Source organism: Chamaea fasciata, unplaced genomic scaffold (genome assembly GCF_029207755.1).
Source record: "Chamaea fasciata isolate MVZ Bird 193981 ecotype frontalis unplaced genomic scaffold, bChaFas1.0.hap1 SCAF_4, whole genome shotgun sequence".
NCBI lineage: Eukaryota > Metazoa > Chordata > Aves > Passeriformes > Sylviidae > Chamaea > Chamaea fasciata.
The window spans coordinates 8,999,816-9,025,884 of NW_027094089.1; the positions used below are offsets into that span (position 1 = coordinate 8,999,816).

The 26,069-nt window shown below is 37.0% G+C and overlaps 1 protein-coding gene across 6 annotated transcripts in view; it reads left to right on the forward strand.

The window, feature by feature from the left end:
- The window catches only part of MPDZ (multiple PDZ domain crumbs cell polarity complex component), a 96,811-nt gene that overhangs the window by 23,450 nt on the left and 47,292 nt on the right, over positions 1-26,069 (forward strand). For 5 of the 6 annotated variants that reach the window (XM_066180835.1, XM_066180837.1, XM_066180839.1 and 2 more), the window contains 11 exons: positions 634-837; positions 4,132-4,246; positions 7,060-7,148; positions 8,914-9,109; positions 10,447-10,545; positions 12,585-12,664; positions 13,386-13,532; positions 14,708-14,875; positions 15,862-16,047; positions 18,379-18,588; positions 23,560-23,718. In XM_066180835.1, coding sequence (XP_066036932.1) covers positions 634-837; positions 4,132-4,246; positions 7,060-7,148; positions 8,914-9,109; positions 10,447-10,545; positions 12,585-12,664; positions 13,386-13,532; positions 14,708-14,875; positions 15,862-16,047; positions 18,379-18,588; positions 23,560-23,718 — 1,653 coding nt within the window. The remainder of the gene's footprint in view (positions 1-633; positions 838-4,131; positions 4,247-7,059; positions 7,149-8,913; positions 9,110-10,446; positions 10,546-12,584; positions 12,665-13,385; positions 13,533-14,707; positions 14,876-15,861; positions 16,048-18,378; positions 18,589-23,559; positions 23,719-26,069) is intronic. The other variant, XM_066180836.1, reaches the window with a different exon arrangement.

Consider the following 26,069-nt stretch of genomic DNA (forward strand, 5'->3'; position numbering starts at 1 on the left):
GCGTGATAACAGGGCCTGGAGATGCATGGACAGGATTTACTGCTGCCCTCTTTCCCCTGAACAGGTGGATCCTTTTCCAACTTGTCACTGTAACACTCATCATATGGCCAAAATTCATGTGTAGGTTTTTTATTAATTAAAGGTAAATTGGTAAGAGACTAAACCAGTGTAAAGCAGTTTAGACAGATGAATCACAGGAAGAGAGAAATTAATTTTATTTTGAAGTCATGGTTAATCCTGTTACTACTAGGTTTTAGTATCAGTGCAAAGCTGAATATGTGTTTGTATGCTGTTTTTTGAAAGTGTGCTTGAAAATGAAACCCAAAGTTCTGCAGTTAACATGCAGTTGTTAAATACCAGTAGGAGTAGCTGTTGCTAAACACATTCTTTTCTCTGTGTTTGGGTGACATCTTGAAAAAGGATCTCCTGGATATTTCTGGGGAAATTCCCAGTAAAATTAGTGTGCCATTAGGCAACCTTATTTTCTTCTCCATGTTATCAGGATATTGACTTGGCATCCAGAAAAAGTCACCTGATTAATATGTCTTAGAAGTGACCAAAGCTATGTGGTTTTTTTCTAATTGTATGGTACATGGGAGAAATGGCATTGTTTCGTCATTATTTTTCCTTTAGCATGGAAGATTGTGTAGCGGAGATCACATCTTGAAAATTGGTGATACAGACCTAGCTGGAATGAGCAGCGAGCAGGTGGCACAAGTTCTAAGGCAGTGTGGAAATAGAGTGAAACTGGTAATTGCAAGAGGTCCTGTTGAGGAGCCACTTCTACCAGCAGTTCCTCCAGGTACACCAGTAGCCACCCCTACACCTGAGAAACAGGTAAACAGTGAACATATGTAACCCATTGCAAACTTCCTTTTTTTTAACTGCTATTTGAATGTGTTTTGTGTTTATGTTCTCAAAAGTTAGGATTTTCTTTCCCAGTAGTGCTATTCTCATCTGAGACTCTGGAAAAATTTAAATGTAGTGAGTCCACAGTGCAAAGAACCATATTCTTGACGACTTCTGGGATTAGGGTTTAGGGTGTCCATAAGTATAATCTGATTAACAGCTTGTTCTGGGCTGCTTGAAATCGTATGTTATTACATTGGGACAACTGAAGCAACACTGTCTTTTCTTCAGGACAGAACTGTCTTCAGGACAGACAGTCAACTAAAGTTGACTCTTTAGCATTTCTCTGTTTGCCTGCCGTTTTTCTTTAGATATAATTTCATCTGTTCATCAGAACTTTCTCCCTGTGCTGACCAGCACACAGGTGCTAATCGTTTCCTGCATCACCTGTCATTGCTCATTTGCTAGAGGTTTTCTAAAAAAAGTAAGCCAGCTGCTACCCTTACTCCCCTGCTGATGATTGTACTTTGTATTGTTACTCGTCTACAGCTATCAGCCACTTAAAAAATGCTAAAAATATTATCATGACTTTTCAGCTCCAAACCTCTGCAAAACAGGTAATTTGAATGTTTGTAACAAAGTCTGGTTTCATGGGAGTCAAAAACAGCACTGTTTTCCCACATATGGCTATGACCAGATACACTGAAATGTGAATATGTGAAGTAAATTAATGAGAGAAGAAAAGGTTTGTTTTTGAGCCTACTCCTAGACAGAAGGTTTTGTTTTACTTTCTCCTGTTGTTTTTCTAGATGTTTTCTTTAGTTGCAATGGTCACATCAGAAGAGAAAAAGTCCTTACAATGTCTGCATAATTGTGTGCTGGTTTGAAAGCAAACCAGCGGGAGATCCCAAGTCAGAACTACAGTTTAATAGGAAAATAAAAATAAAATGCAGTAGTACAAAAACACTGACAGTCAGGATACAACCTGACACCCTGTCAGTCAGGATGTTGGTACCAGTCCAGTTGAATGGTGGCTGCAGTCCTCCTGGAGTGACAGATGTGGTTCTGTTGAAGCAGTAATCTGTAGAAGGGTGTAGTTTTCTTCTGAAGATCCAGTGGTGGTGTAGATGGATCCAGTCTTCCTCTGAGAAAGCAGTGGGAAAAGGCTGCCTGTGATGTTCAAATCTCAGATTATATCCAGGTAGGAATGCCTGCCTCCTTCCCCTGGGTGGAGCATCTCACAGTGGGATGATGTAATTTTATCAGTCATGCAATGAGACTCAATGGCCCATTAACAGAATATATCCTCCTGGAGGGAGGATGGGTCATGGAAGAGATAAAGAACACTGCCCAGCCTGGTAACAGCTGGCCCATTAACAGAAGATGCTCTCCCCAGAGTTATAAGGAATGGAAGAGATAAAGGAACACTGGTAATCTGTTAAAACCAGGTAGGGCAGTGTTCCTTTATCTCTTCCATTCCTCATAACTCGGAAGGGAGGGGAGGGTGGGTTGGGGGGTGTATCTTCTGTTAATACCTACAGAATATGTATAGAATGTATATGTAAAGAATGTGTATGTATACATACTTCTGGTTACATCGTTCATTACAACCTAAGACAGATCGTTATGTAACAATTTATGATGTTATGTAACAGTTTATGATGGTGATACCAGCATTTTGTCCATTTGTCCATTGTAGGGACATTTGTGAAAACCTAACATATATTCATCCCCTGTTTTGTGGCTATAAGGCAGAGAAAGGAGGCTTCTGAGCATGGAAGATGAGAGGCAAACTGGTACTTTGTGTCTTTACGGCAATCAGAGATGAAAAACCTTTCTGAATATTAGATAAAGGGATTGATATTTAGCCCTAGTATTACTTATCTGAAATGCATCTGTCAAAATAAAAGCTGAATTTGATAATTTAATCTGTGTATATTTCTACAGTATTTGCCTTTTTGAGGTTATGTGATGCAATGTTAAAAGATGTATCTGCAGCTCATATATAATTTCTAGTGCTGACAAAATAGCTCAAAGCAGCAAAGGAGCACAATTTGATGTTTTTGCCACCTTCCCAATTTCTATACTTTCAAATAATTTTCCTGGTACTTCTCTCCTGGCAGGAGGCAGGCTATTTTTAAACTGCTCCTGCCTACACAAAGTCACATTCTTGGAAGGAGCACCCTGTTAACAGTCATGCAAAACTCATTGGTTTGGGTCGGGAGTGAAGATGATGATTTAAACAGCTTGATTTTTTAGTTTCTTTCTATCAGATATGGTGTGGGTGGAGTCTTCATGATGCTCCTAAAACTATTATTTGAGACCAGAATGGCTTTGCAAAATGGGCACTTCTTGTCATGTTACCTCCAGATGTCTATCCTGTAAAAATTCATAAGGCTATAGTAATTGGATCTTTTTTTAGTGGCATTACCTGTGGCCAAAATAATCCTGTATTTTCAATCAGAGGGATGATTAATGCATTAGAAATTTATTTTTCTTGTGCTTAATTTAGTTTCTGGTGGAGTTGCTTGGATAAAGAGCTCAAGTCAGATTATCTTTTGCATGGGGCACGAGAGTTTTCCTGAAGTCTGTTTTGGCACATACTTACCTAGTCAAACTGGGTTTAGTTAGTATCTGCCTGGTTGCCATACTGGCACTTAAAAAAAAAAAAATATTAGCTGCTGTTTGACATGCAGAAAGAACAGAATAAAACTTTTAATACAAACTCCCTATTTTTAAAACAGGATTTTAATATGTATTACACTTTCATTAACAACAAGTAATTAAATGGCCCCAAAATGCATTGTTATTGAAATTAAGAGAGTTATAACAGGTATTAATGAAGATTGTAATTATTTAGCTAGCTGAAAGTATAATGGCTATGTGCTAGAACAAAATTTTTAAGCCTTTCGAAAGCAAGAAATGTAATTATCTGACTAGTGATAGCTTTTAGCATATTTTAAACTTGCAAGTTTTAAAAAGATGCCTATAGTTAATGAGCCGAAATTTAGACAAATAGAATACAGAATACAATTTGGTTGCATTTTTTTTTTTTTTTAGTAACACAACAGTATAAAGCTAGTTCTGAGGAGGTCCCAGAAAGGCAGCAAGCTTCATATTCATATACATATAAATGTAACTTACTGTACAAGAAATTCATTGTTCAATTTGTACAAATTTCACCAGTCATTTTTGTCATTAAATAATAAACATTGACATTAAAGAATGTGGTGAATCTTTAAAGAAAAAATGCTTCCTTTCTAACCTTCCTTTTCTTTTTAGTATGATGCTTCTCTTGATAGCTGTGAAGATGGGGAGAAATTCAATGTTGAACTCACTAAAAACAACCAGGGTTTAGGAATAACTATTGCTGGTTATATTGGAGACAAGACATCAGGTAAGTGTTGATTCGTGCACTTTATTTTCAGTCTATTGCATACTATGGTGTAGTGGTTTGAAAGCAAAACAAATGAGAGGCTCCAAGTCAGAGATACAATTTAATAGGAAAAAAAAGGAAAGAAAGTAAAATAAAATAGATGCAATAATACAAAAGACCACTGACAGAGTCAGAATACAACCTGAGCGGAGTGATGGAAGCAGTCCAGGTGAGGTGGTCTTCCTGAAGCAGTGATCCTGTAGAAAGGTCTGGTAGCTCGGGTCCTCTGGGAATCCAGTGGGTAAGCGCCCCTCTGGTGTTCAGAGTCTCAGCTTATATTCAGGCTGGAATGCTTGGTTCCTCCCTCTGGGCAGAGCATCTCACAATGGGATGGTGAGTCATGTGATAAGGCCTGATGGGCCCACTAACAGGAGGTAGTCCAGGAGGGGGTTATCTGTGAGCTGTGTAGCAAAGGTGCTGATGGGCCCATTAACAGAAGATAATCCAGAGTGGAGGAGGCAGGGAGCACTGCCTCACCTGGTTTCAACAGTTCATGAAGATGGTGATAGAATATACTTCAACCCAGGACATATGGTATATGTGCATCAAAGACCTAATTTTGGTGTAGCTCTTCTTGAAAGAACCCTTAACCATCTAAAACCTATCTGAAATTTGTAAAGAAAATAGGATTGTTTTTCTTTTATAAAAACGATGTTCAGAATAAAAGCAATCTATATTATAAAATCCTAACTCAGTATTTTTAAATCAGTTTTTATCTTCGCTTTTGGCTAAACTTGTGCTTATGTGTTTATAAAAAGCAGTGGTAACACAGTAGCATTCTGAGTAGTTTTAAGAGAGTGTTATTAATTTTTAATCAATGTGTATAATGCTGCTAACCCATCATGAATTCTTACTGACTTCTAGATGTAATAAATGTTTCTTCACCTGTGGGCTATGGCAGACAATACATAAGTTTATTTAAATAAATAAATGCAGAAATGTTCATGGATGGTTGCTTATTTTTACTTTGTAATTTCCACTAAATTTTTCACACAAATAATCCAGAACTCTGTTAGGCCTCCTCAGAGGAAATTGAGCAAATTTAGTGTTGCTTGGAAGGGATGTCTGTTGAATGTGTCACAAAGCTTCTCAAAGAGGTGTTGGTTTGACTTGTATCCACATGTATATTGTTCAAAAAATGTACGCATAGGTCCATTCTATATTTTTGGCAGTTTATAGCTGTAATTTTTTGTATTAGAAAAAAATGGACTTCCACAGGACCAGATAGTCACAGTTTGTGCAAGACCACTCGTTAGCAGCTTCCAGTTGAATCTTCAAAAGACAAATTAGGATGTAGAACACGTATAGATCTGAGAGCATATTTTAACTGATTTAGTCTTTGGGTATCACTAATCTTCAGTTTGAAATTACTGTGGTGCATGTAATTATGTTAGAGAATATTCTTGTCTCAGGAACTAGTTACCTAACTTGATTTTGTGACATAACAGTTATAGAACAACTTTGCTGTCAGAGAAGCAGCAATAAAACTGCTGGACAACAAACAGCATGGCTGTATTTTCTGTGAACGACAAATAACTTGTCATGTTATCTTACAGCTTTTACAGGACGTAAGGATCCTTGGAAGTTAGGAGGAACAGTCATGTAATTATGCACAAAAGCTAGGCCAACAACTTCTTAAAAAACCCCAGCTCCAACCCCCACCCCCCTCGCCCCCCCAAAAAAACTGAGAGAAAAAGAGAGACTTGTCAATGAGGTGACTTGAATATATATGTAATCTTATTTTTCCTAACCTGAATTGGGTCATAAACCCTCCCTCATTGTAACTTTTGTCATATTGAGAACCAGTAAAAAGTTAGTTTGAGGTTTGCAAAGGCTGTCACAGCTTTTAAAATGCATTTAAAAGAGGATTATCTTCACATCAAGCATGTTCATTTAACAGAATGAGAACATTTGTTGAGAGAAAGTAGATGCTGTTAAGATTTCTGATATCAGTGTTACAGGCTGAAGACTGTCAGAGTGATTTCATGTAAGCTGTGCAAAATGTGCATGTAGGAACTCCATATATTTTCACTTTATTGAGCTATTGAACTTGTTTCAAAGGCAAGTGTGTTTTTCCTGAAATGTTTTCTTTTAGCAAAATGTCCTTCTGTGGGTGTTTTCTATATATTACTTTCCTTCAGATGCAAAAGTAGTAACTAGTTAGTAACTAAAATGTTTCTGTTTTGATGGGGGAGGGGGGGTGTTTAATTTTGTTTTGTTTTTTATTGGGGCTTTTAAAACTTTTGACCTTTTTATCAAATAGTAATAACTGTGGTTAAAAACTGGTTCAAATATAAGTTGTAGTCCTGTTTGCTTATAATTTTCTCAATTTCGCAATCCAGACATGCATTTTCTTAAGCTTTTATCAAGTATCTAGAAAATTCAGAAATTGCTGGGTTAGTGTAGCTAAATTTTCTGCCCAAATCTGATGAAAGTCAGAGATATGTTTTTCGTCTGTGTTATTTTCAACACTTAGATTAAAGTAAATTAGAATATTTCTTATTTTGCATCAAGAATTGTGAATTTGGCATTGTAGGGTTTTGAATGAAATCTGATCCAATGCAAACAGACATTAATCTGCCTTGTTCTTTAAGACAATAATAATATATATATTTCTGTTAAATCATTGCTTTCTTTATGATTCTTTTATTATCTTACTTAGAGATTTTGTTTTCTTTCTTTTTTTTTCCCCCTTCTTTGACTGGTGTCTTTAGTTGCATTATTTGTTTCTTAATAAATCAGTTAACTTAATTTTCTCTGTTTTTTCATCCCAGAACCTTCTGGTATCTTTGTGAAAAGCATTACAAAAGGCAGTGCTGTTGAACATGATGGCAGAATTCATGTGGGAGATCAAATTATAGTTGTAAGTAAACACAGGAAGAAGTGGGATCACTTGTCCACAAGACTCTGCTTCTTTAGGTTACAAAGAAATGCTCATGTAGTACTTGTTTAAAATACTTTATAATCAGTGTTGCAGTTCTGAGTCCTTTTCTGACAGAGTATCTCATCACTTGCTTTCTGATTATGCTATCAGCATGTAACTTGTATTTCTTTAAAAAAAATCTGTGTTGTATGTGAAAATATATCCTTATATATCCATATCATTAGGGGATTAGTAAGTGTGAAATTTCAAGTTTGATTCAAATTGGGCAGCTGTTGTCAAAATTAATTTAAAAAGTTTGTCAGTAAAGTTCTAGATGTTCAGAGAAAGAAGAACATATTTTCATCCACTGACTATAGGTTCTGTGGCAGAAATCAGGTCCTGAGTGGAGGGTGTTCATTTTTGTTTCTCTCATAGATCTATCATTATATTTGTGTGATGAACTTATTTTCATCCACTGACTATAGGTTCTGTGGCAGAAGTCAGGTCCTGAGTGGAGGGAGTTCATTTTTGTTTCTCTCATAGATCTGTCATTGTATTTGTGTGATGACAGCACTAAGAACAGGGTATGGTCTCTCTCCAGAAGTGCCTGCATGTTTGTTTGTGGAAGTATATATATTTTTTATAATGATTTACATCCTGGGTGCAAATGGCTAAAATGGATTATTCCAAAGTTTTTTTTTTCTACTACAGATGCAGAAGAGAAAATTGAGTGATCTCAGACACAGAAGAATAATGAACATTTTTAAAATATGTTTTGTTTCAGTGTGGAGGAAAAATTAAATACTCCCACCTGATGTTTAGTTACTTTAGATTTAGAAGAATTTCAGAGAAGGACACCAAGTGTCCAGGGGATTCATTCTTCATTTAGGAGTACTTAAAATAATGAAGTATTTGTGTATTGTAGATAGGCAGAAACAAATGCAGAAGTCAAAGGGCATGGTATTGTAAGAAGTATTTGAGAGATTTAGGGCACTGTGGGGTAGATGTAGAAATAATAGGATACGCATTTTGCAGGGAGAAGAAGAATAAAATGTGTTAGATGCTAGGGATAATGGGATAGAATTGAGAAATACCAAAGTTTTGATTTTCAGAAAAAACCTGAGTTAATGCAGTAATCAAAGGGTTTCAAACAGTGGAGACTAAAATTTTATTCTTTAAATTATTAAAATGATGAACCAGCGACAGTGCACTGTTTGGAAATTGGACTTTGCTGTGTTCACTAGTAGAATTCTCTGTATCTAAGTTTACTTGACCTCAGGATGAGTGCACTCTGTAGATCTTTCTACCACAGTGGATCGATGTGTCTCTCCTTACTCTTCTCTCTCCAGAACTTCTAGCCATGGCTGTGTTGGTTTATTCACCCAGTATTTTCTCCTCAGAGGTAGGGATGGTTGAAATGGTTGAGCAGACAGGCTGCACAACATGCCCTTCACAGCACATGAATAAGATATGATACATCACAGAGTATATGCTGTATCCTCTCCCACCTTGCAGAACAGTTCTGCCTGGCCGCACCATGGTTGGTACTCCTCCCTTCTTGCTGGTTGTGGTGCTGGTTGTCACCTAGCTCTGGGGTACTCCAGTGGGAGTGCTTAGCAAATCCAATGACATAAAGTTGTATAGGTTTTGTTCTTGCCTCTCCACTTGCTTTTTGCTTGGGCTAACAGATGTTGAGAGCTGTCTGCATTGTTTTGCCCTAAACTTTTTCTCCCTGGGTGAACTGAAAAGCTGCTTAATCCTGCAGGTGGATGGAACAAATCTTCAGGGTTTTGCTAACCAGCAAGCAGTTGATGTTTTGCGGCACACAGGACAAACAGTTCAGCTCACTTTGATCAGAAGAGGTCTTAAGCAGGAAAATTGTATTCCACCCCAGGAGGACTTCAGTGCTCCTGTTGAAAAGGACTTACTATTCCAAACAATGGATAGTACCACAGCCAAAGGTAATTAAAACTGGCTTTGCTGTAAAGTTGGCTTGAAACATTTTTCTTCTCAATTGCAATCTGGAAATAAAGTGGACCGGATTCATTCTGGATGGCTATTACAGATGGCAGAGCTGCTGTACATGAGGGTAGAATTTTGTCTACTATGGTTTGATTAATCTTTTAGACACAGTGGTATTATTTGCTACATTTTCAAAGTGACCATTGGAAGTTCTTTCCTGCATTGTACTTCTGGCTGAATTGCTTCAAGACTTTGATCTTGAAAATCTTTGAATGGTAAGACGGCAGCAAATGTTTTATTCATGCTCAAGAGTGAGAGCTGCATTCAAAAGCAATCAGAGGAAGACCCTTGGTGAGCATAATCAATCTCATCCCCTTTTACTCTTGCTTGTTACAAGGTACAGGTATGAGAGAAGTAGCCTGTATTTGAGGGCTGATAGGGTACTGACAATGTACATGTAAAATGTTCAGAAGCCAAAGACCAGTAGTAATGTTGCTGCTGATGACATGAGATTAGTGCAGTTTTATTTTACATATTCTGCACATATTTAAGTATATGTGCCACATCTTGAAAGTCAGTGTGTTTTAATGCAAGATATCTGCACAGGGGCTGGAAGCGCAGAACAGCTGCTTGTGTTATAATTTGATGTCAGTGAAAGTATGTCATAAGTAAACAACAGAGGCCTATTCCCCATCTCACACAAGGTCTTCAAGGAGCCAATAGCATGTTACCTGTATGTAATCCTCTCAGTCCCACCTTTAACGAGAAGTATAGACCAAGTGTTCAGAATGCTGTTTCTCCAGCCAACAGGTGTTTAAGACATCTGACAGGCAGCCACGTGTATAACAAAACTTGGTGGTAAGAGAGGTTTTCTGTGTATGAAAACTGTGCCAGATATGCAGGTCTCCAAGGCTGAAGCATTTTTGTTTTCAGAATTATCTTTCTGAAATGCTGATGTTTCAGAAAGACAAAGGAAAAAATAAGAAAGAAATTAATACAAGGATGCTAAAGAATGTTACATTTAGATTTATTTTTATTCAGTCATAGATATGTGGGTACTGATGGTTGTGCTGGTTTTGTTTTTGTTTTTTGTTTGTTTGTTTTTTTAATTGGAAACTCACTGGTGAAGGCAAAGCATTAACAGAGGACAATGTCTTTCAAATGTGATGTTTCTTCTGGGCCACCCATGCCAGATTCCATTTGCCAAATGGAATACAGGTACTCTGAGGTCCAGTGAAGGAGAGGATTGGTGCCCCAGAGAGTTGGTGCCCCAGTTGATGAATATTGTGACATATAACATAGCTAAATAGCTGAAAATATTTCTTCTTTTTTTCAGATAACAATGAAACAAAACAGGGATCCCCATCACTGCCATGCAGTGCCGGTGTGGTAAATATTGGAGATGACGTGAAACAACAGGAAACAGGTTCTCAAGGTTTAATATTTTATTCTGTGAAAATGCACTTCTCTGTGCTTACACAAAGATCAGGTGTTTTGGGTGTCTTTCCGTCTTCTGCAAGCTCTATAGCTGAGGTAGAACTAGAAAGTCAAAGTAGTCATACATTTAATAATGTACTCTTAATCATAAGTTTTGTAGGAATAGGACTACTGTATCTGTCTGAAAATAATTATATGCTGAAGATGTCACATGAAGCAGTCTGCTTTGGCTACTTGCTCAACCCTCTCCTAGTCTAGTTTTGCATATATACTGTTTTTAGTCTCGTCTAGAAAAAATAATTCTTCCTTTTCCTTGTTATCTTTCCAGTTGTCTGCAGCTGCCCAGCTACAGTACCAGGGACTCTGCATCTTCTCATAAATTTCCTTTTCAAATTCTTGAGCTTACATTAGTTTCATTTAGTATTCTCTAATAATGTCTGCAATTTGGTCAATTCTGGTGCACTGATATTCTCCAGATTTTCCCATACTCTTTGTCAAAATTCCTATTTTATACTAGGTGTTCTTTTCCTGCTTGATCTCCTAGAACACTCTTCGGGATTTTAGAAGTCCTGTGTGATGATACGCTTTTCAGATTCAGACATAACTTGATGTGTCAACTTGATGTGTAACATTTTTGTGCTTCCAGGGGGAAAGGGGGAAATGAAAAGTTATGCAAAATGCATTTTCATAGCTCATGCTTTCTGATTTTTTTGGATACCTGAAGGAATTTCTTTTTAATGTCTTTCCTTCAGATACTGCTGTGTCTTGGCTTTGGGTAAAGTACTGTCCTATTTGAATTCCATGCAACATTTGACTTTGTACTTAGTAATGTCTCTGAGCAATGAGTAGACTTAAAACCCTGTCTGAAGCTCTTAGTCATTTTCTATTCTTACTAAAATCAATGGGATTTGAGAAATTTGTAATCAAGTTTCTTGTCTTTGCCTGTGATGAGAATTCAGATCTGAAGTTTATTTTGATATTTACTGTAAACACAGCCTGGACCGTGGACCTTGAGTATGTAGGCTCCTGTTAAACATGCTGTGTTTGCTGACTGTTGTATCTAAATATTGCTTTTTATTGGCTTCTGCCATAGAGCCTAGACAATGTGAATGAGGGGAAAATGAGCAGGAAGAAGCATTTCTCTGTTTTTCAAACCTGCAAAAAAACTTACAGTCAGATTAAGATTTGCTGCAGTTTGCTACCTAGTCTGTCACTGTATCACTGTACTTCTCCCCCTTCCATCCTTTCCAAGTTTATTGCTGTTTTTTAGCTATTAAAATTTTCTGTCATTGTATGTGTGCATATATGTGAGTCTAGGGAGGAAAAACAACAACAACAACAACAACAGCAACAACCAAACCAAACCAAACCAAAACAAAACAAAACAAAAAAAACCAGCAACAACAACAAAAAAAAAAAGCAAAGAGGTTGGACTTGCATTCTGTTACCAACCTTTAGGGCTTACAGTTTCAGAAAAGTCTTTCACAGTCGTGCTCATGGTTTTAAAAATAAAAAAGAACCCCTCCAGATTGTGTTTTTTGGACGTTCTCTGTAAAGTACAGGGTCTGTCCAAAAGGATCAGTGTGCAGTTTACATTTTTAAGTATTTTAACCATCCCCCTGAATCAGTCTGATCAACCCACATGTAGTCTGATTCACCGTAGGGCTTGAATGAAACCTTTTCATTTCCTTTTTGCCTGTTATCTTGACAAGTTGCAAAAAATTGACTCAACTCTGAGGCTAGTATGTATCCTTTCTTCCCAGCCACATACACCAAACTATTTGAATTAACTTCATGTCTTTCAAATATACAGTTAGTTTTTCATGGTTGGACTCTTAATACTGCATTGTGAGTTTTTGCTCTGTTAAACCCAAGCTTGGTGAGACTAAACATGTCAAGTCTTTAGTCATATTTAGGAGAATTCTGACATCATGGGAATGATTGTGTCATTGTGCGTGTTCCATATACTTTATCAGTTCTAGGAGTTGACTAGGTTTTTTAATTCGTTGTCACAGTAATCTTATATATAAATTTTAGATTTCCAGCTAACTTATACAGAAGAAGCAGCTGCAAAGATAAAATGGCAGAGGATTATGGGTTCGAATTATGAAATAGTGGTAGGTAAATTTTGTTTACTGTTATTAAGTGTGCATCTGTTTCATGTGTGCATCTATTATGTTGACAACATATGAATAGAAATTTGTTTGTTTTGTATTTGTTCCTTCATGTTTGAAAATTACACATATGCTCCTTAGTATGTTGAGATTATTTTAATTTTGGACTTTGAATGTAGATATGTATTTTTCTCTATTTAATCAAAACCATACCAGATTTGTAAGGTTACTCTGCCCATGAATATCGTTTCACCAATTTTCTAGCTTCAGGAGGATAAATGTGTATTAGAGAAAAAAATAAAATTTAATATGAACTTCAAAGCTCCCTGCATTAGCTAGAACTTGAAACTTCATTCTCATTCTGCATACTGAATAAATGATTTCACGTAATGATATAAATAATGCATAGAACATATATTGTAGATGCAGGAAAAATGTAGTATCTCAGTTTAGGAAATACTGCAAAATTGCATGTCATAGATGTAGGGTCTGCAGAAGTGTGTGTTATTAGATGCATTGTTCTCATAAGCAGTTTCCACTTGAGTATTGCAAAGTGGCATGTGATCAATGAATCAGTTTTTACCTGACTGTCCCCATTACACATGATAGTATTTCTGGTCTCTCACATCTGGAATTTTAACCTCATTGCATGTAAATTGAAATGGAAAGTAACAGATCTGGCTGTAAGTTTGGCAAATATAACCATTTCTTCATCTTATTTTAGGTGGCTGTGGTTAACAAATTTAGTGAAAGCAGTGGTTTAGGGATAAGCCTTGAAGCTACAGTGGGTCATCATTTCATCAGATCTATCTTACCTGAAGGACCAGTTGGACGAAGTGGCAAGCTGTTCAGTGGAGATGAACTGCTGGAAGTAAGATAAAGTACTACTTTGTCTTAATCTGCATTCAGTAAGGTTTTTGAACAATAAGTTTCTTCTCATAGGTTATGACCGTGGGAGTGACGTATACCTCAACAGCACACCAGTTAGTGGTTGAGTAGTCACTTCACATGTACTTACATATATTTGTGTGAGCACATATGCTTACATACATTTCTCAGCTGGTAGCTGATTTTTCAGTGTAGTCCAAGGTCTCTGTCATGGTCTAAGCTCAGCAGGCAAGTAAGCACCATGCAGCCACTTGCTTACCCACCCCACTCACCCCAGCCTCATGGGATGAGGAGGAGAATCAAAAGTAAAACCTTGTAAGTAGAGATAATGGCAGTTTAATAACTGAAACAAAGTAAAGTATAATAATACTAATAATAAGTAAAAAGGAAAAAAAAATCAAGTGATGTACAATGCATGTATTCACCACCTGCTCACCAATGCCAGACCCTGTCCCATGCACCTTCCAGTTAACTCCCCCATTTATATACAGGGGGCAAGATGTTCTAGGGTGTGGAATATCCCATTTGGCCAATTTGGGTCACTTATTTCAGTTGTGTTCCCTCAAAAGATTTTTTCCTTTTTTGTTTGTCCTCACTGATAGAGCATGAGACACCAAAAAGTACTTGATTCAACTTAGCGGCAGCCCAAACATCAGTGTGTATAAAAGTAATTCTCATAGTGAATCCAAAACACAGCACAGCTACTGAGAATAAATTAACTCTATCCCAGCGGAGACCACGACAGTCACCAGAAAAGAATATGTAGTGAAAGCACTACATATTAAGATTGAATAGGATTATTCCTACTGAGTGAAGGGACTAAACACCTAATTACTTTTCTAAATTATTTTCTTAGAATTAAGATGTGAATTTGCTTTACATGAACACAAGAAACATGAAGTTTATGTGGTGTTTGTAGGGTGGTGTCATGCAATTTAAAAGACTGTGCATTCAGTTTAATATGCACCTTGGTGCTGAGCACCAAACTGAGTAGAGATTAAGGGTTGAAAGTGTCTATTAGCTTGGGGATTTTTGTTGCTTTTCTTTTACTTTTTTTTAAATGAGGTCATTAGTGGGTTGGAGTTTACTTTTACTCGTTTTTGTTATTGTGCTTATAAAACTGTAGTTCTAACCATTGTGTGTTCTTTATTTATTGAGGTGAATGAGATCTCTTTGCTTGGAGAAAACCACAAGGATGTGGTTAGTATCTTGAAAGAGCTGCCTATTAAAGTGACAATGGTGTGCTGTCGTCCAGTAGCTCCACCTGTCACTCAACCAGAAATACTAGAGAGTCTAAGCCTATCTGAGGTTCAGCTCACAGAACAGGTATTTTGTCTTTAAACAATCACTGAAAATGACAATTTCCTTGAGAAAAAAACACAGATGAAGTTCTTCTACATGATTAGAAATATATTTTAATATTTTTTGAGTTGGAGCCAGATAAATAGGAAACAGCAAATAACGTTTATCAGCTATTTTTTAGGCCACCAGAAGATATGAAGCTGGTCATAGGAAAATATATTCTAGGATATGGGGCTATCTCTCTAAGTACTGCACTTCGTGTTCTGTAGGTGAGATAATGAGTATAGCAAGTTGAACTCCGGGGTTCTTTAGAATCTGAATGTATTTAATCTAGTTTTGAACTTTGCTTTCTGTGTTTGTGTTGCGCATAACTGTTTGCATTTCCTGACTGACACTTCTGTCACTTGTAAGTGAACAGCTCTGGGCAGCCTGGTAAACTAAACATATAGGAGCGGCCTAGGGCATAGTATACAGGGCAAGAGCATTTGTGTGAAAAGATAAACAGTTAACTCTGAGTTCTGAGCAAGGGACCAAATTCAGCTTATAGTTTCTAAACTTCTCTATGAAACCACATGAAGAACAGACAGAAGAACAGTCTGTGTATGTACATACATGTTTGTTTTTACTTTCATTAAATATTCTGGCTACTGTCATTATGATTACATTTAATGAAGGCATATTTTAGACATACCATTTAATAGTGTATATATCCTGTGTACTCAAATACATATACTAATAAAGTTTTTCTTAAGATTTTTGTTTGACAGAGATTCCATTTTGTAAATATTTGTCTAGTGGGTAGTCTAATATACTTGCAGCTTAACTATAAAGAGTATTTGAATTTTGTGCGAGGTTTATCAGAGTTTGTTAAATCTCCTGGGTGCTTGCACTTTTTCTGTGTTTAGAGATGTATCACTTAGGTTTTATCTTGTTTTTTGTAAGCGGGGTTTTGTCAATAAAGATTGTCAAATGTTTACATTTTACTGGTGAATGTTTACTGTTTTTCTCAGGGTCACATAGAAATTGGATTCATTGGCTCCTCAGACACAGAGGGAACAGCTTTGGAAACAGCTGATGAGGGTCAGAGTATGGAGGAGGTGCAAAGCTCCCCTCTGGCAATGTGGGAAACAGAAGTACAGCACATTGAGCTGGAGAAGGGGAGTATGGGCCTTGGATTTAGCATATTGGACTATCAGGTAACTTATGCACTTCTTTGGATGGAGGACAAAATACTTTGCATTGTTTGGATCTTGCAGTGTGTTATATATATTTCAATTATTTCATTAATTGAAACTAAGCAACAGAGTAGAACTAATCACTGCTAGTAGGCATTACAGTAATTATATTACATATTCCTCTCATTGTATTAAGACTACAGGTTCTAATGATGATGGTAATACTGGTTGAGAAAAACAGATTACCCATTATATACTAGGGTTTTCAGAAAGCTGTCTTCTAATGACCCAGGGACAATGGATGATGTAGCCAGCATATTTAGGCATTTAGCCATGTGTTTTGCACCTGCAGTGAGGTGTTTAGGGCAAAATCCAATAAAGGACTTAAATGCTTAAAGCAGGATTTACTAAAATCCAGAACTGTAATTCTGAAATCCCTTGCTCAGCTGCTGTCTGTTGGGGACATGCTTAAACATCCCATTCATTTTATGTTTGACTTCAGAATTCATGGATATCTAAACTATGCTTCTAATGTGTCCCAATGAACATCTCAGTGCCTGTCTCTTGCCTTCACTTGGTCAGGATGCCAGAACAAGTATTACTCTTGTTCCCAGTTTTCCAGTGGATAATTTTTAATTGAATGTCAGTTAATTTCTCCCTGAGGTCAATGTAGGCTTTGCCAAGCTGTTTTGCGGTGCTGTGGGGATCAGGTCTCTTTCCAGATTTCTGCTGCATCTTGTCCGTAGAAGGATATGCATTTACATATGGAGATAACTTCCAGGTGGAAATTACAGCCCCAGGGCACTCCTTACAATTAAGCTGTGGCTTAGATTTTGTATTTGCCCACTGGTAAGGTGAAAAGCACTGTAGTGTAACAATGTGAAGGATAAAGGCATAGTCAAGTGTCTTTTATAAAGCACTGACTACTTTTTAAAATGCTGCTTATAATGCTCTGCTGTGATACATCACCGATGAGCCTGAGTGTTTTAAGTCCATGTTAGCACACAGTAGAAAATATTTTCGCTTCAGCCTTTTGTGAGCATTAACACAATTGGTGGGTGCGTATGTGGTTAGTGACTGAATTTTGTTTATGGATAATAGTATTAAAGGCTTGTGGAAGTGCCTTAATTTGGTAAATATATTTTTTCAAATATGAGTTAGTCTTACATCTTTAGTCAGCTTTCTGAAACTTAGCTCTTTTTTTGATGTTATAATATTTGTGTATTCTGGTATGATCTCTCCTTTGATATGCGGTAAAAATATTTCATTTGGACACTGAGTTTTGCTTTTTTGTAAGACTGTGAACAGTAAATTTACGGGGAGATTTATGTTTGTATTTTGCCATTGCCTCCCTTCCGTCCTCCCTCCCTCCCATACCAGCTTTCAGCAGTCTCCCTATTCCTGTGGCTTTTTCATCTTGCTTTGATGGTGTCTGTCCTTTCAGATGTGCATCATGACATGGAAGCTTGTTACAGCTGCATGCTGGTTTCTAGATGTTTGCTTTTCTCTAATTTTGCTTTCAGTAAAGCTGTTACATGATTACATTTTTTTGAGATTTTTCTCTGTTCATGCACTCAAGTGAACTGCATGTTGGAAGTATTAACATGATGTTCCTTGTGAGTGTAGTTCTGTAAGAATCACACGGATATTTTGCATGTGTAATAATTGTTATAGCAGAATTATATGCTCCTGTTACTAGTATTTGATGCTAGCTTTTTTTATAAAAATCAGTTTATTGGAGGATGGTCACTTAGAAGCAATTTTCTTTCTTAAAGGCAAACATCACTTTGTTTTATTTTGTGTATTAGAGTCCTATATTGGTATGTTCCTCTCTCATGTAAGTATTTAATTAGGCATGCACTAGACCTTGCCTCTTGGAAACTGCTTTCTCAGTTGAGCAGGGTCATGAAGTATAAGACACTTATTGAAAATAAGTAATTTGTTCCACTAGAATGCACATGTTACATTTGCCCCAGTCTACATTTCCCACCTGTGTCCTCAAACCTCTGAGTGTAAGAGAGGATGGAGTTTGCAACACTGTTGTTGCAGTAGGAACTGATTGGTTTGGACAACACTACGCAATTTAGTACTGCTTTAAATTGGAAATACATAGTGGAACATCACCTAGAAAGGAGTAATAATTTTCACATTTAAGAATTTAAATTAAGTGGAGGTCTAAATATACAGACAGTACAGATAGGACGGTCCGCTTCTACTGAAGGTTCATCTAGAGGAGGGTAATACTTCCTAATCATACAACTCTGGTTAATAAAAGCTCATGAATAAAAATTCTTCTCTCAAGATATAAAGAAGTAAAAAAAAAATCTATTTTTCTTCCCTTTATTTAATTAGGATCCTGTTGATCCAGCAAACACTGTAATTGTGATTCGCTCATTAGTTCCTGGGGGTGTGGCTGAGCAAGATGCCAGACTTTTTCCTGGAGATCGGCTTATGTTTGTCAACGATATCAACTTGGAAAACGGCAGCCTGGAGGAAGCGGTGCAAGCACTGAAAGGAGCCCCAGCAGGAACAGTTAAAATAGGAGTTGCCAAACCATTGCCTGTAAGGATTTAGGAGTTCAGTGTGTACTTTCATATCGTTAAAGCCGGTACATGCTGATCTTGACTTCTCCATACATTTTTTGTGTTTTGGGGGTACAGCTGGGTGGCCCAAATACTGGCTTGCATGTAGGAGTGGCCTGGGTAGTATATGACTGGTGTAGTGATTGCAGGACCTAGCCCACCTGTCTTGCACCTGAGAAAACAGCAAAGCACCTTGCAACCAGCAGAAGTCTTTCAGGACTGAGAGTTGCCAGGCATAGTATTGTACACTGTAGAGTTTACATGGTTCTCTGAATGTGTGAGATGCTGACGTAAAGTTGGTTTTATTTGATTTTTGTGGAATTTACTGATTCCTTTGCTTTGCAAAGTATAGTATTGTTACACCTGTTATTCCACTTAAGGAGATTGGTTGATTTGTTTTGGGTGGTGTGTGGGAGAATCAACAAAACTTCCAAGAGGTTCAATAACAAATTTTTACTTGCAAACTTTAGAATATTAAGGTAGAATAATACTTGGCAAATTTTAAAATGTAGGCATTTTGGTTACAAGTGCAACAGTATAAAAGCATAAAAATAACACTTTAGGAAGTGTATACAGTAGAAGAAAGAAAAAGAGGGGGTAAGGGTAGAAAGGTGTGTAGTCACCACCTATGGACCCAGTGACAAGACTTGATTGTTGCGGTTTCAGTGCCCCTTCAAAGTGCTGGTCACAGTCCTGATCCAGCAGGAATGGGGAAACGCAAAGTTCAATGAGTAAATATACACTCAGGCTAGATGAGCATGCTGAAGTACCTCCTCTGTGCTGGAGAGTTTTACACTATCTCATGTAACACTGTAGTTCACGAGGTATTTCTGTCTTTCATGGTTTATGACACCTAAGATGTTACAGCTTCCTCTCAGTTTAGCATACTTGAGCCAATTATAGTCCATGAGAAGGCATGAATACCTTCAGGCTTTGTATGAGTGTCTTCCAGAGGGGGGTTTTCACACCTTAGGCACCTGTATGAGGACATGGACATGATAAAAAACCCTACCTGACCTCACGGGATTTGCTCTTTACCAGCCTCTTCCCTTACCTGGTTCAAAACCCATCTTGTAGCCTTGGGTGGTGGGTGTGCACCCCCTCTGCAGCTGGATGGTTACTTTTTTCCTGGGCAGCAAAGCACCTGCTGCTTCTGCAAATGTTTGACACATTGACCATTAACATTCCAGACCCTCACAAGTAATTATTGTATTTAAACAGCACACTTTGTTTATGTAATAGTGTGTAGTCTTCAGTTTATATACATCTAACTGGTTATTTCAGTCTTGGTTTTAGAAGGTAGTCTGGAACAGTTTGAAAAAGGAGGTTAAAGGAGACCTATAGTCACTGAAATAGTGTAGCAGTAAGAGTGCTAGTGAACAAGCATCCCTCATGGGTTGAATTCGAATCAGTAGAATGGCATTAATTCACATATACAAGGAAGGTACCTTTGTCTATATTAATAAGCCCAAGCACAGTTTTAGGGGTTCATTTTTGCTTTTCATGAATTTATAATCTTATAACCTTTGTGTATGTAGAAATCAAATTTTTATTCTTAGTAGATCTTTGTGGAGAGAGTGGGAGGGAATGGCTGTTAGTTTAAGTTGCCAGAAACTTTGCTTTTCATAGTAAGACAGTATATTTTAGCTTGCTCTGTTAAATTAAGTTTTTTTATTGGAGACTCCATATTAATTGCAATCAAAAATGTCATACTCTTATCTAGAAGTTGTCACTCTAAAAAAGAAAATACAAAATCTCTTCCCAAAAGTTGTAGACATATGGCATTTGCTCTTCAATATTTCCTGTATTATGCTTGCCAGGTAATTAAACGTTGCAAATAATCCCTGCTTTTTTTTGCAGTACTGGACAATGCACCTACTATCAAATTATGTTGGAAAAAGCTGTTGGTTTGTAGTCAGAATTATGTTTTGTCCTCTAGAGGCTGACAAATACAATTGTAAAACAGAGAGTAGATGAAGTCTTCCTGCCTCCAAGCAAGATTGCGCTGTGGCTAGCGAGATTATAAAGACCTCTGCTGTTAGGCTCTTTCTCTGTTGGCAGCTGTGATGGCAATTTTAGTGTATCTTTATTGAGACCAGGAATTGAAAATGAGCCTAGACTAAGTGGTGGGCTCTGTGGTATACCTGAACAGGCCTTTTTCATTATTTGGGGTTTCAGAATGGGGTGTGAAGCTGAATCAATTCAGGTAAATTTGAAAAAGAAATTGTCTCTTTACCCACTGAATACTCTGACTGTGATTGAAATTAACTCTTCGCTGCATTTGGAATCCATTTGCCTTTCTAAACAGCCCCCCTGCCCCCTTGCAGAATGCACTCTGCACCTGCTGTGTCCAGGCCACTCATCCTACTCAGAGCTTCATTCTTTCTGCAGCTTTCGCCTGAGGAGGGCTATGTCTCTGCTAAGGAAGATTGCTTTTTCTACACTGCCCAGTCACTTTTGTAGGTGGGGCCAGCTGAGGCAGCCCTCTTCCATGCAGAGCTGGCTCTGGTTAGTGGCCCAACTTACCACAGATTTCTTCAGTCTTTGCATTTAGTAGTGAACGGAGTTGCCTTGTCCATGCTTATTTTTTAGTGTTTGCTGTCTCCACATTACTTATCTACCATAGGTGGGATGAATTCTGACTTTGCAAAAACTGGCATCTAGAGACTTTGGTTTTTTGCATGAGCTGTGAGCCTGGCCTATGATATGTTAATTGCTGAGGAAAAGAAAAAGTATTTTGCTGATGTTTTCAAAGGTGCATGGCTGTCCACTTGTCCTTGCATGCACTGAGCAGCCCTTTGGACATTTCACCTTTTCAGAAAAATGTTCATGTGTTTATTTTTCTATGTATCATAATGCATCACTTTTCTACTATGGAAAGTTTTTTATATTCCTTTATCGCATGTAATCCAGCCTTACAAGGAATACTGTCTTCAAAAGCTGCAAATACTTCCTCCTAATAATATTCTTCAGCCTTCAGCATCAATCAGTGATTATGAGATTTACAAGGTCAAAAGGTGTTCACTTGTACAAACAATGCGGCTTACCTGAGCACTCAGTTCCTTACATAGCCCAGAAGTTACCAATAAGAACTCAGATTAAAAAGACACAGGAAACACGGCACTACAAAAAAGCAAAAAAAACCCCAACGCCTCCTCCCAGAAAATAAAAAAAGAAAGCAACCCAGAATACACACGTGTATGTAGGTATTCCAAGTGTTTATTCTCATGGTTGGTTGTTCTGGTCTGGATCTGATGTTGAAATTATTAGGCCCTCATTTTCTGGGGACTTGAACAGGGAAGCAGCTTCTAAACACCAGAACTTAGTTCATTAGAGAAAAACTCAAAAACCTGAAACGGATCCTGTCAAGGTGAAAATCTCTGCATTACTGCTTCCAGCAGGTTTGCTGTTTTTTACATTGGGAGATGACAAGCTGGCTTAATAACTTGCCTTTAAACAAGACTGCATGTTTTTAATTCTTCAGTTTGTTACCTTTAGCAGTTAGATAATACTTGTCTTGCTCCATTCATTGAGAATGCGTTTTATATTCTAAATAACCTTTAATTAAAGATATGTTGAAATGATCAGATTAAAACTAGCTAAAAATTTTGACTTCCATCTGTGGTTCCTATCAAAAACACCTTGTGAAAAAAAGCTATGAAAATACATGACATAATAGAATTGGCAATCAGGTTTGTCAGTTGTCTAATTAAATGTGCTAAATAGGAAACTAAACGTGCAGTCACCTAGCTGAAGATAATGTTTTGAGAGTGCACATATGTGATACTCTTTTTCATAGACAGATCTGTACCCAGATTTTACAGATACATCCTGAAATTTCACAATACTTTTTTAGGGCATAGCTTTGGTAAAATGAATATGCATTTTCACGAAGATGAGCTGAGAGTAAGTTACAGCAAAAAAAGCAGTTTGGATTAGCAGTTAAGTCGATAGGCTTGAAATAATTTTTAAAAATTCATTTTTACTCTGAAAATGAATCGATGTGTTGAATTACTGCAGATTGTTGCTACTGCTGTAATGGGTTCATCATATGATTAACCATAGGCGCTGAAAAACAAATTAGATCCCGTCTCTGTAGATGGGTGCACTCATCTGCTTCATACAAGTTTGATACGGGCATGGCTCTTAACTCAGTGATCATTTTTTGTTAGCCTACACTATGTTCTTGAGCTCTGCCACGGAAATGAAATAATAATCAAAATACAATGTATGAAGCACCATGAATTAGGGGTGTTAGGGCTTAATTAAAAAAAAAAAAGAACATGAGTCCTAAAAAAAAAACATAAAAAAAGGCAAAAATAACTACCCATGTAAATGTCTGAAACTCTTTTTTTTATTTCTCATGTAAGAGAAATAGAAATATAGGAATGCCCATTGTAATCTTGTCAAAAGCAAAATAGTTTAAAATCTATTAAAAAAATCACATAATTTTTTTATATAAATGCACTGTAAAGCACTGCGGTTTCCAGATTGTTTTTAAAAGAGTACAAAGAGGTTGAGTCAAGAGAACATTCCTGACACGTGGCACCATGTGAAGCTCATTATTTTTTCCATGCTAATTTTTGTAAAAGAAAATTGAAAAGAAAAAAGCCTCTAAGAAATCAAAATATAGACACCAAGAAGTACAGCAGAATTCTCCCAGCACTCTGTACTTCTATTAATAGGCATGAGCGTGCCTCAGCCCTGCAACTTATTCTGGTTCAGACCTTGGCTTTACTTCATATATTCTCTGCAACCTTTGAAGAGGTAGTAACACAGATTTAGTGGAAGCAGACAATTTTCCTACTGCACTGTGCAAATGTAATTTCAATCTAAAACATGGAATGATAAAGAAGAAAAGTAGCAGTAGGTAGTGGCTGGTGTACATGTGTTTGGGGCTTATGTGGTGTGATGGAAACAGCCTGGATGATTGAATTGCTTTTGTTGTTAGGTGGACTCTGGCGAGGCAGATCTAGCAGATGAGTCCACCTTTGAACCACAGTATTCTCTAGAGAGAGACGTCTTCCAGCATTCAGTGAGAGCTCTGCATGACAGTGCCTGTAGCGGTCAGGTGAACAACAGCTTCTCTCTTCCATTGTCAACTCCAAAGGTAAAATCAAGAATGTTTTTATTGATGGCAAACTTTAATTTTAAGTGTGAGCAGGCTGTATTATCAGAAATAAATGTTTTGTGTTATCCTGGTTCAAAATGCTCTATTTGTTACCAGGGTAAAATTTTGTTTAGAGAAGTGTTGGTGTCTTGCATTTGTCTTTGTTGAAGAGAGAGGTAGATAGAAGGAACAAAGCTTGGATTTTTTGCTAGATAAAGCATGATTTAGCCAGAGTATGGTGAGATGTTTGTAGTATTAAAAGTGTGGTAAGCAGTCTGCTAGAAAAATATAATTGTCATTAAAAGCATAGTAAAGGGTGGTAACACAAAATTACTCTGTTGCTCTGTATTTTAGTATGAAAAGCAAGAGTAAATTTTCATCCTGATCTTCGCTTTTATGCCTTATAATTAGTATGTTTCTGTGGTTTTGAATGAAATTTTCATAGTGATGCTGTAATTAAAAGTAAATCCATATATACCAAAACTCTGCTAATAATTTTTATGTAAAGCAATAAATGGAGATTTATTTAAGAGTATTAAGAAGGTAAGTAGCTTTTTTGGTTCTGGTGACATACCCATAATGACCTGATTGTGCATTATTTCTTCCCATGTTTTTTCATGTTCTTTCTTTATTTTATATCTTTAGATTTTTTCACTAACCTAGAGCTTTCCAATTCCATTCTCCTAGCAGTCTTCATTGAAAACCACTGGGTTTGCAGTCTGTGGTCTTGAATAGAGTAGCTTCTGCTTTTTCTGCCACACTTGAGCTGCAGCAACTCCCATTAACCCTTCTGGAATATGTTTATCCCTTATGAGGCACTGGTTAGAAAGCTAGATTCATCTTCTAATGGTTTCTCCTAATCCACAGAAGAGCACATCTCTGCTGTGCCAGTGGGACAGCTTGCGTTGTTTAACTCTGTAATAGTTCCTTAAACGGATTATACATTTTGCCTGCTTAGGAGTATTTTGTGGGATAGGGACTGGATTTACATTATATCACATTGAGGCTCTAGAAAGTCTTTACTTATTTTCACCATTGACTTAAACATAGCTTTGCTTTACATAGTCTTCTAAAGTACCATAGTCCTGACTTTTCAGTGTTCGTCTCTGTACACCAGTATGAAGTGAGTATTAAGTTCTCATCAAGTAACCTATTCATGATTCAAAAAACAAATGTAGTGGGAAAATCTGTTTTTTAATGAAGACTTTTGAAGCAAGTGAAATGCAGTAAAAATTAAAACAGCACTATTTGATGCTGTGAGGAATGCAGAGAGATTTCAGTTATTTCTGGCTGCAGGGCAGTTGGCAGGTTCTGAGTGTCACTTTGGTGTCACATTTAAAAAAGGTGCTAAAAACATACTTAAGATAATGCAGATGCTCTAGTGAGACCACATGTCACTATAGTTATGAATTCCTGGAATTGTGTTTGTCCTAAAAAATTACAGCACTGGCTTTTCTTTAAGTGAAACAAAAAATTAAAAGAGTATGTGATACACATTTTAATATGCATGTATGGCATATGAAATAAATGCTGAGTATGATTTGATGCTTGTTTTCACTGGTCTGGAAATGGGTACAAAACAGACTTAAAAGTAGATGTCCCAGCTGTATTTGAAACCTTATAAAATAATTTAAATAGATTATAGTATCGTGTTTCTGTTCTTAAAAAGGTAGGAAATTATGTCATTGATTATATCATGCAGTTTAGTTGTATTTAGACTCTGCTCAATTACCTTCTCAACTGTTACTTAAGCCACTTTTTTACTGGTAAGCCTTTTTTGATTCTTGTCTGGAGACAGATGAAGCATGTATGCACTTTATAAAAGTTGACAAAAATGAATACTAAGGCAATTGACACAAAATGTTGCAAAATATCCCCAAATCCTGGGGAACATGTCTCTGGAGCTTTCTGGAGAAACAACAGTACCATTAATAAGACCAGTGAATAAGAACTTAAACAAATAGAGGTAGTTGATTTTGAGATCTTTAATTGCATTGCAGGAAAAAAATCCCTAATATTGATACAGAGCCTCTAAGTCTGACTTATAGGTCCTTTATATATCTTTTTAAAATCTAACTTTTTTACAATAACTTACTTGAAAAGGTCAGCCAGAGAATATTTGGAGGGTTTTTTTTTCTTCAGAATGTTGTGATTACTGAAATCCCTTGAAACATTTCGAAGGCAGGGCCTCAGAGTCCTGGAAATCTCAACAAATGTGTAGAGAATTTAGTTCTAGTACTGCAGCCATAATTGGTTGATTTGCAATAATTTTTAACTGGTAAGCTTCTGTAATTGCATTATTGTATTTCATTGTTGTCACACTTCAAATCTTCCATATTCACCTTCTGCTG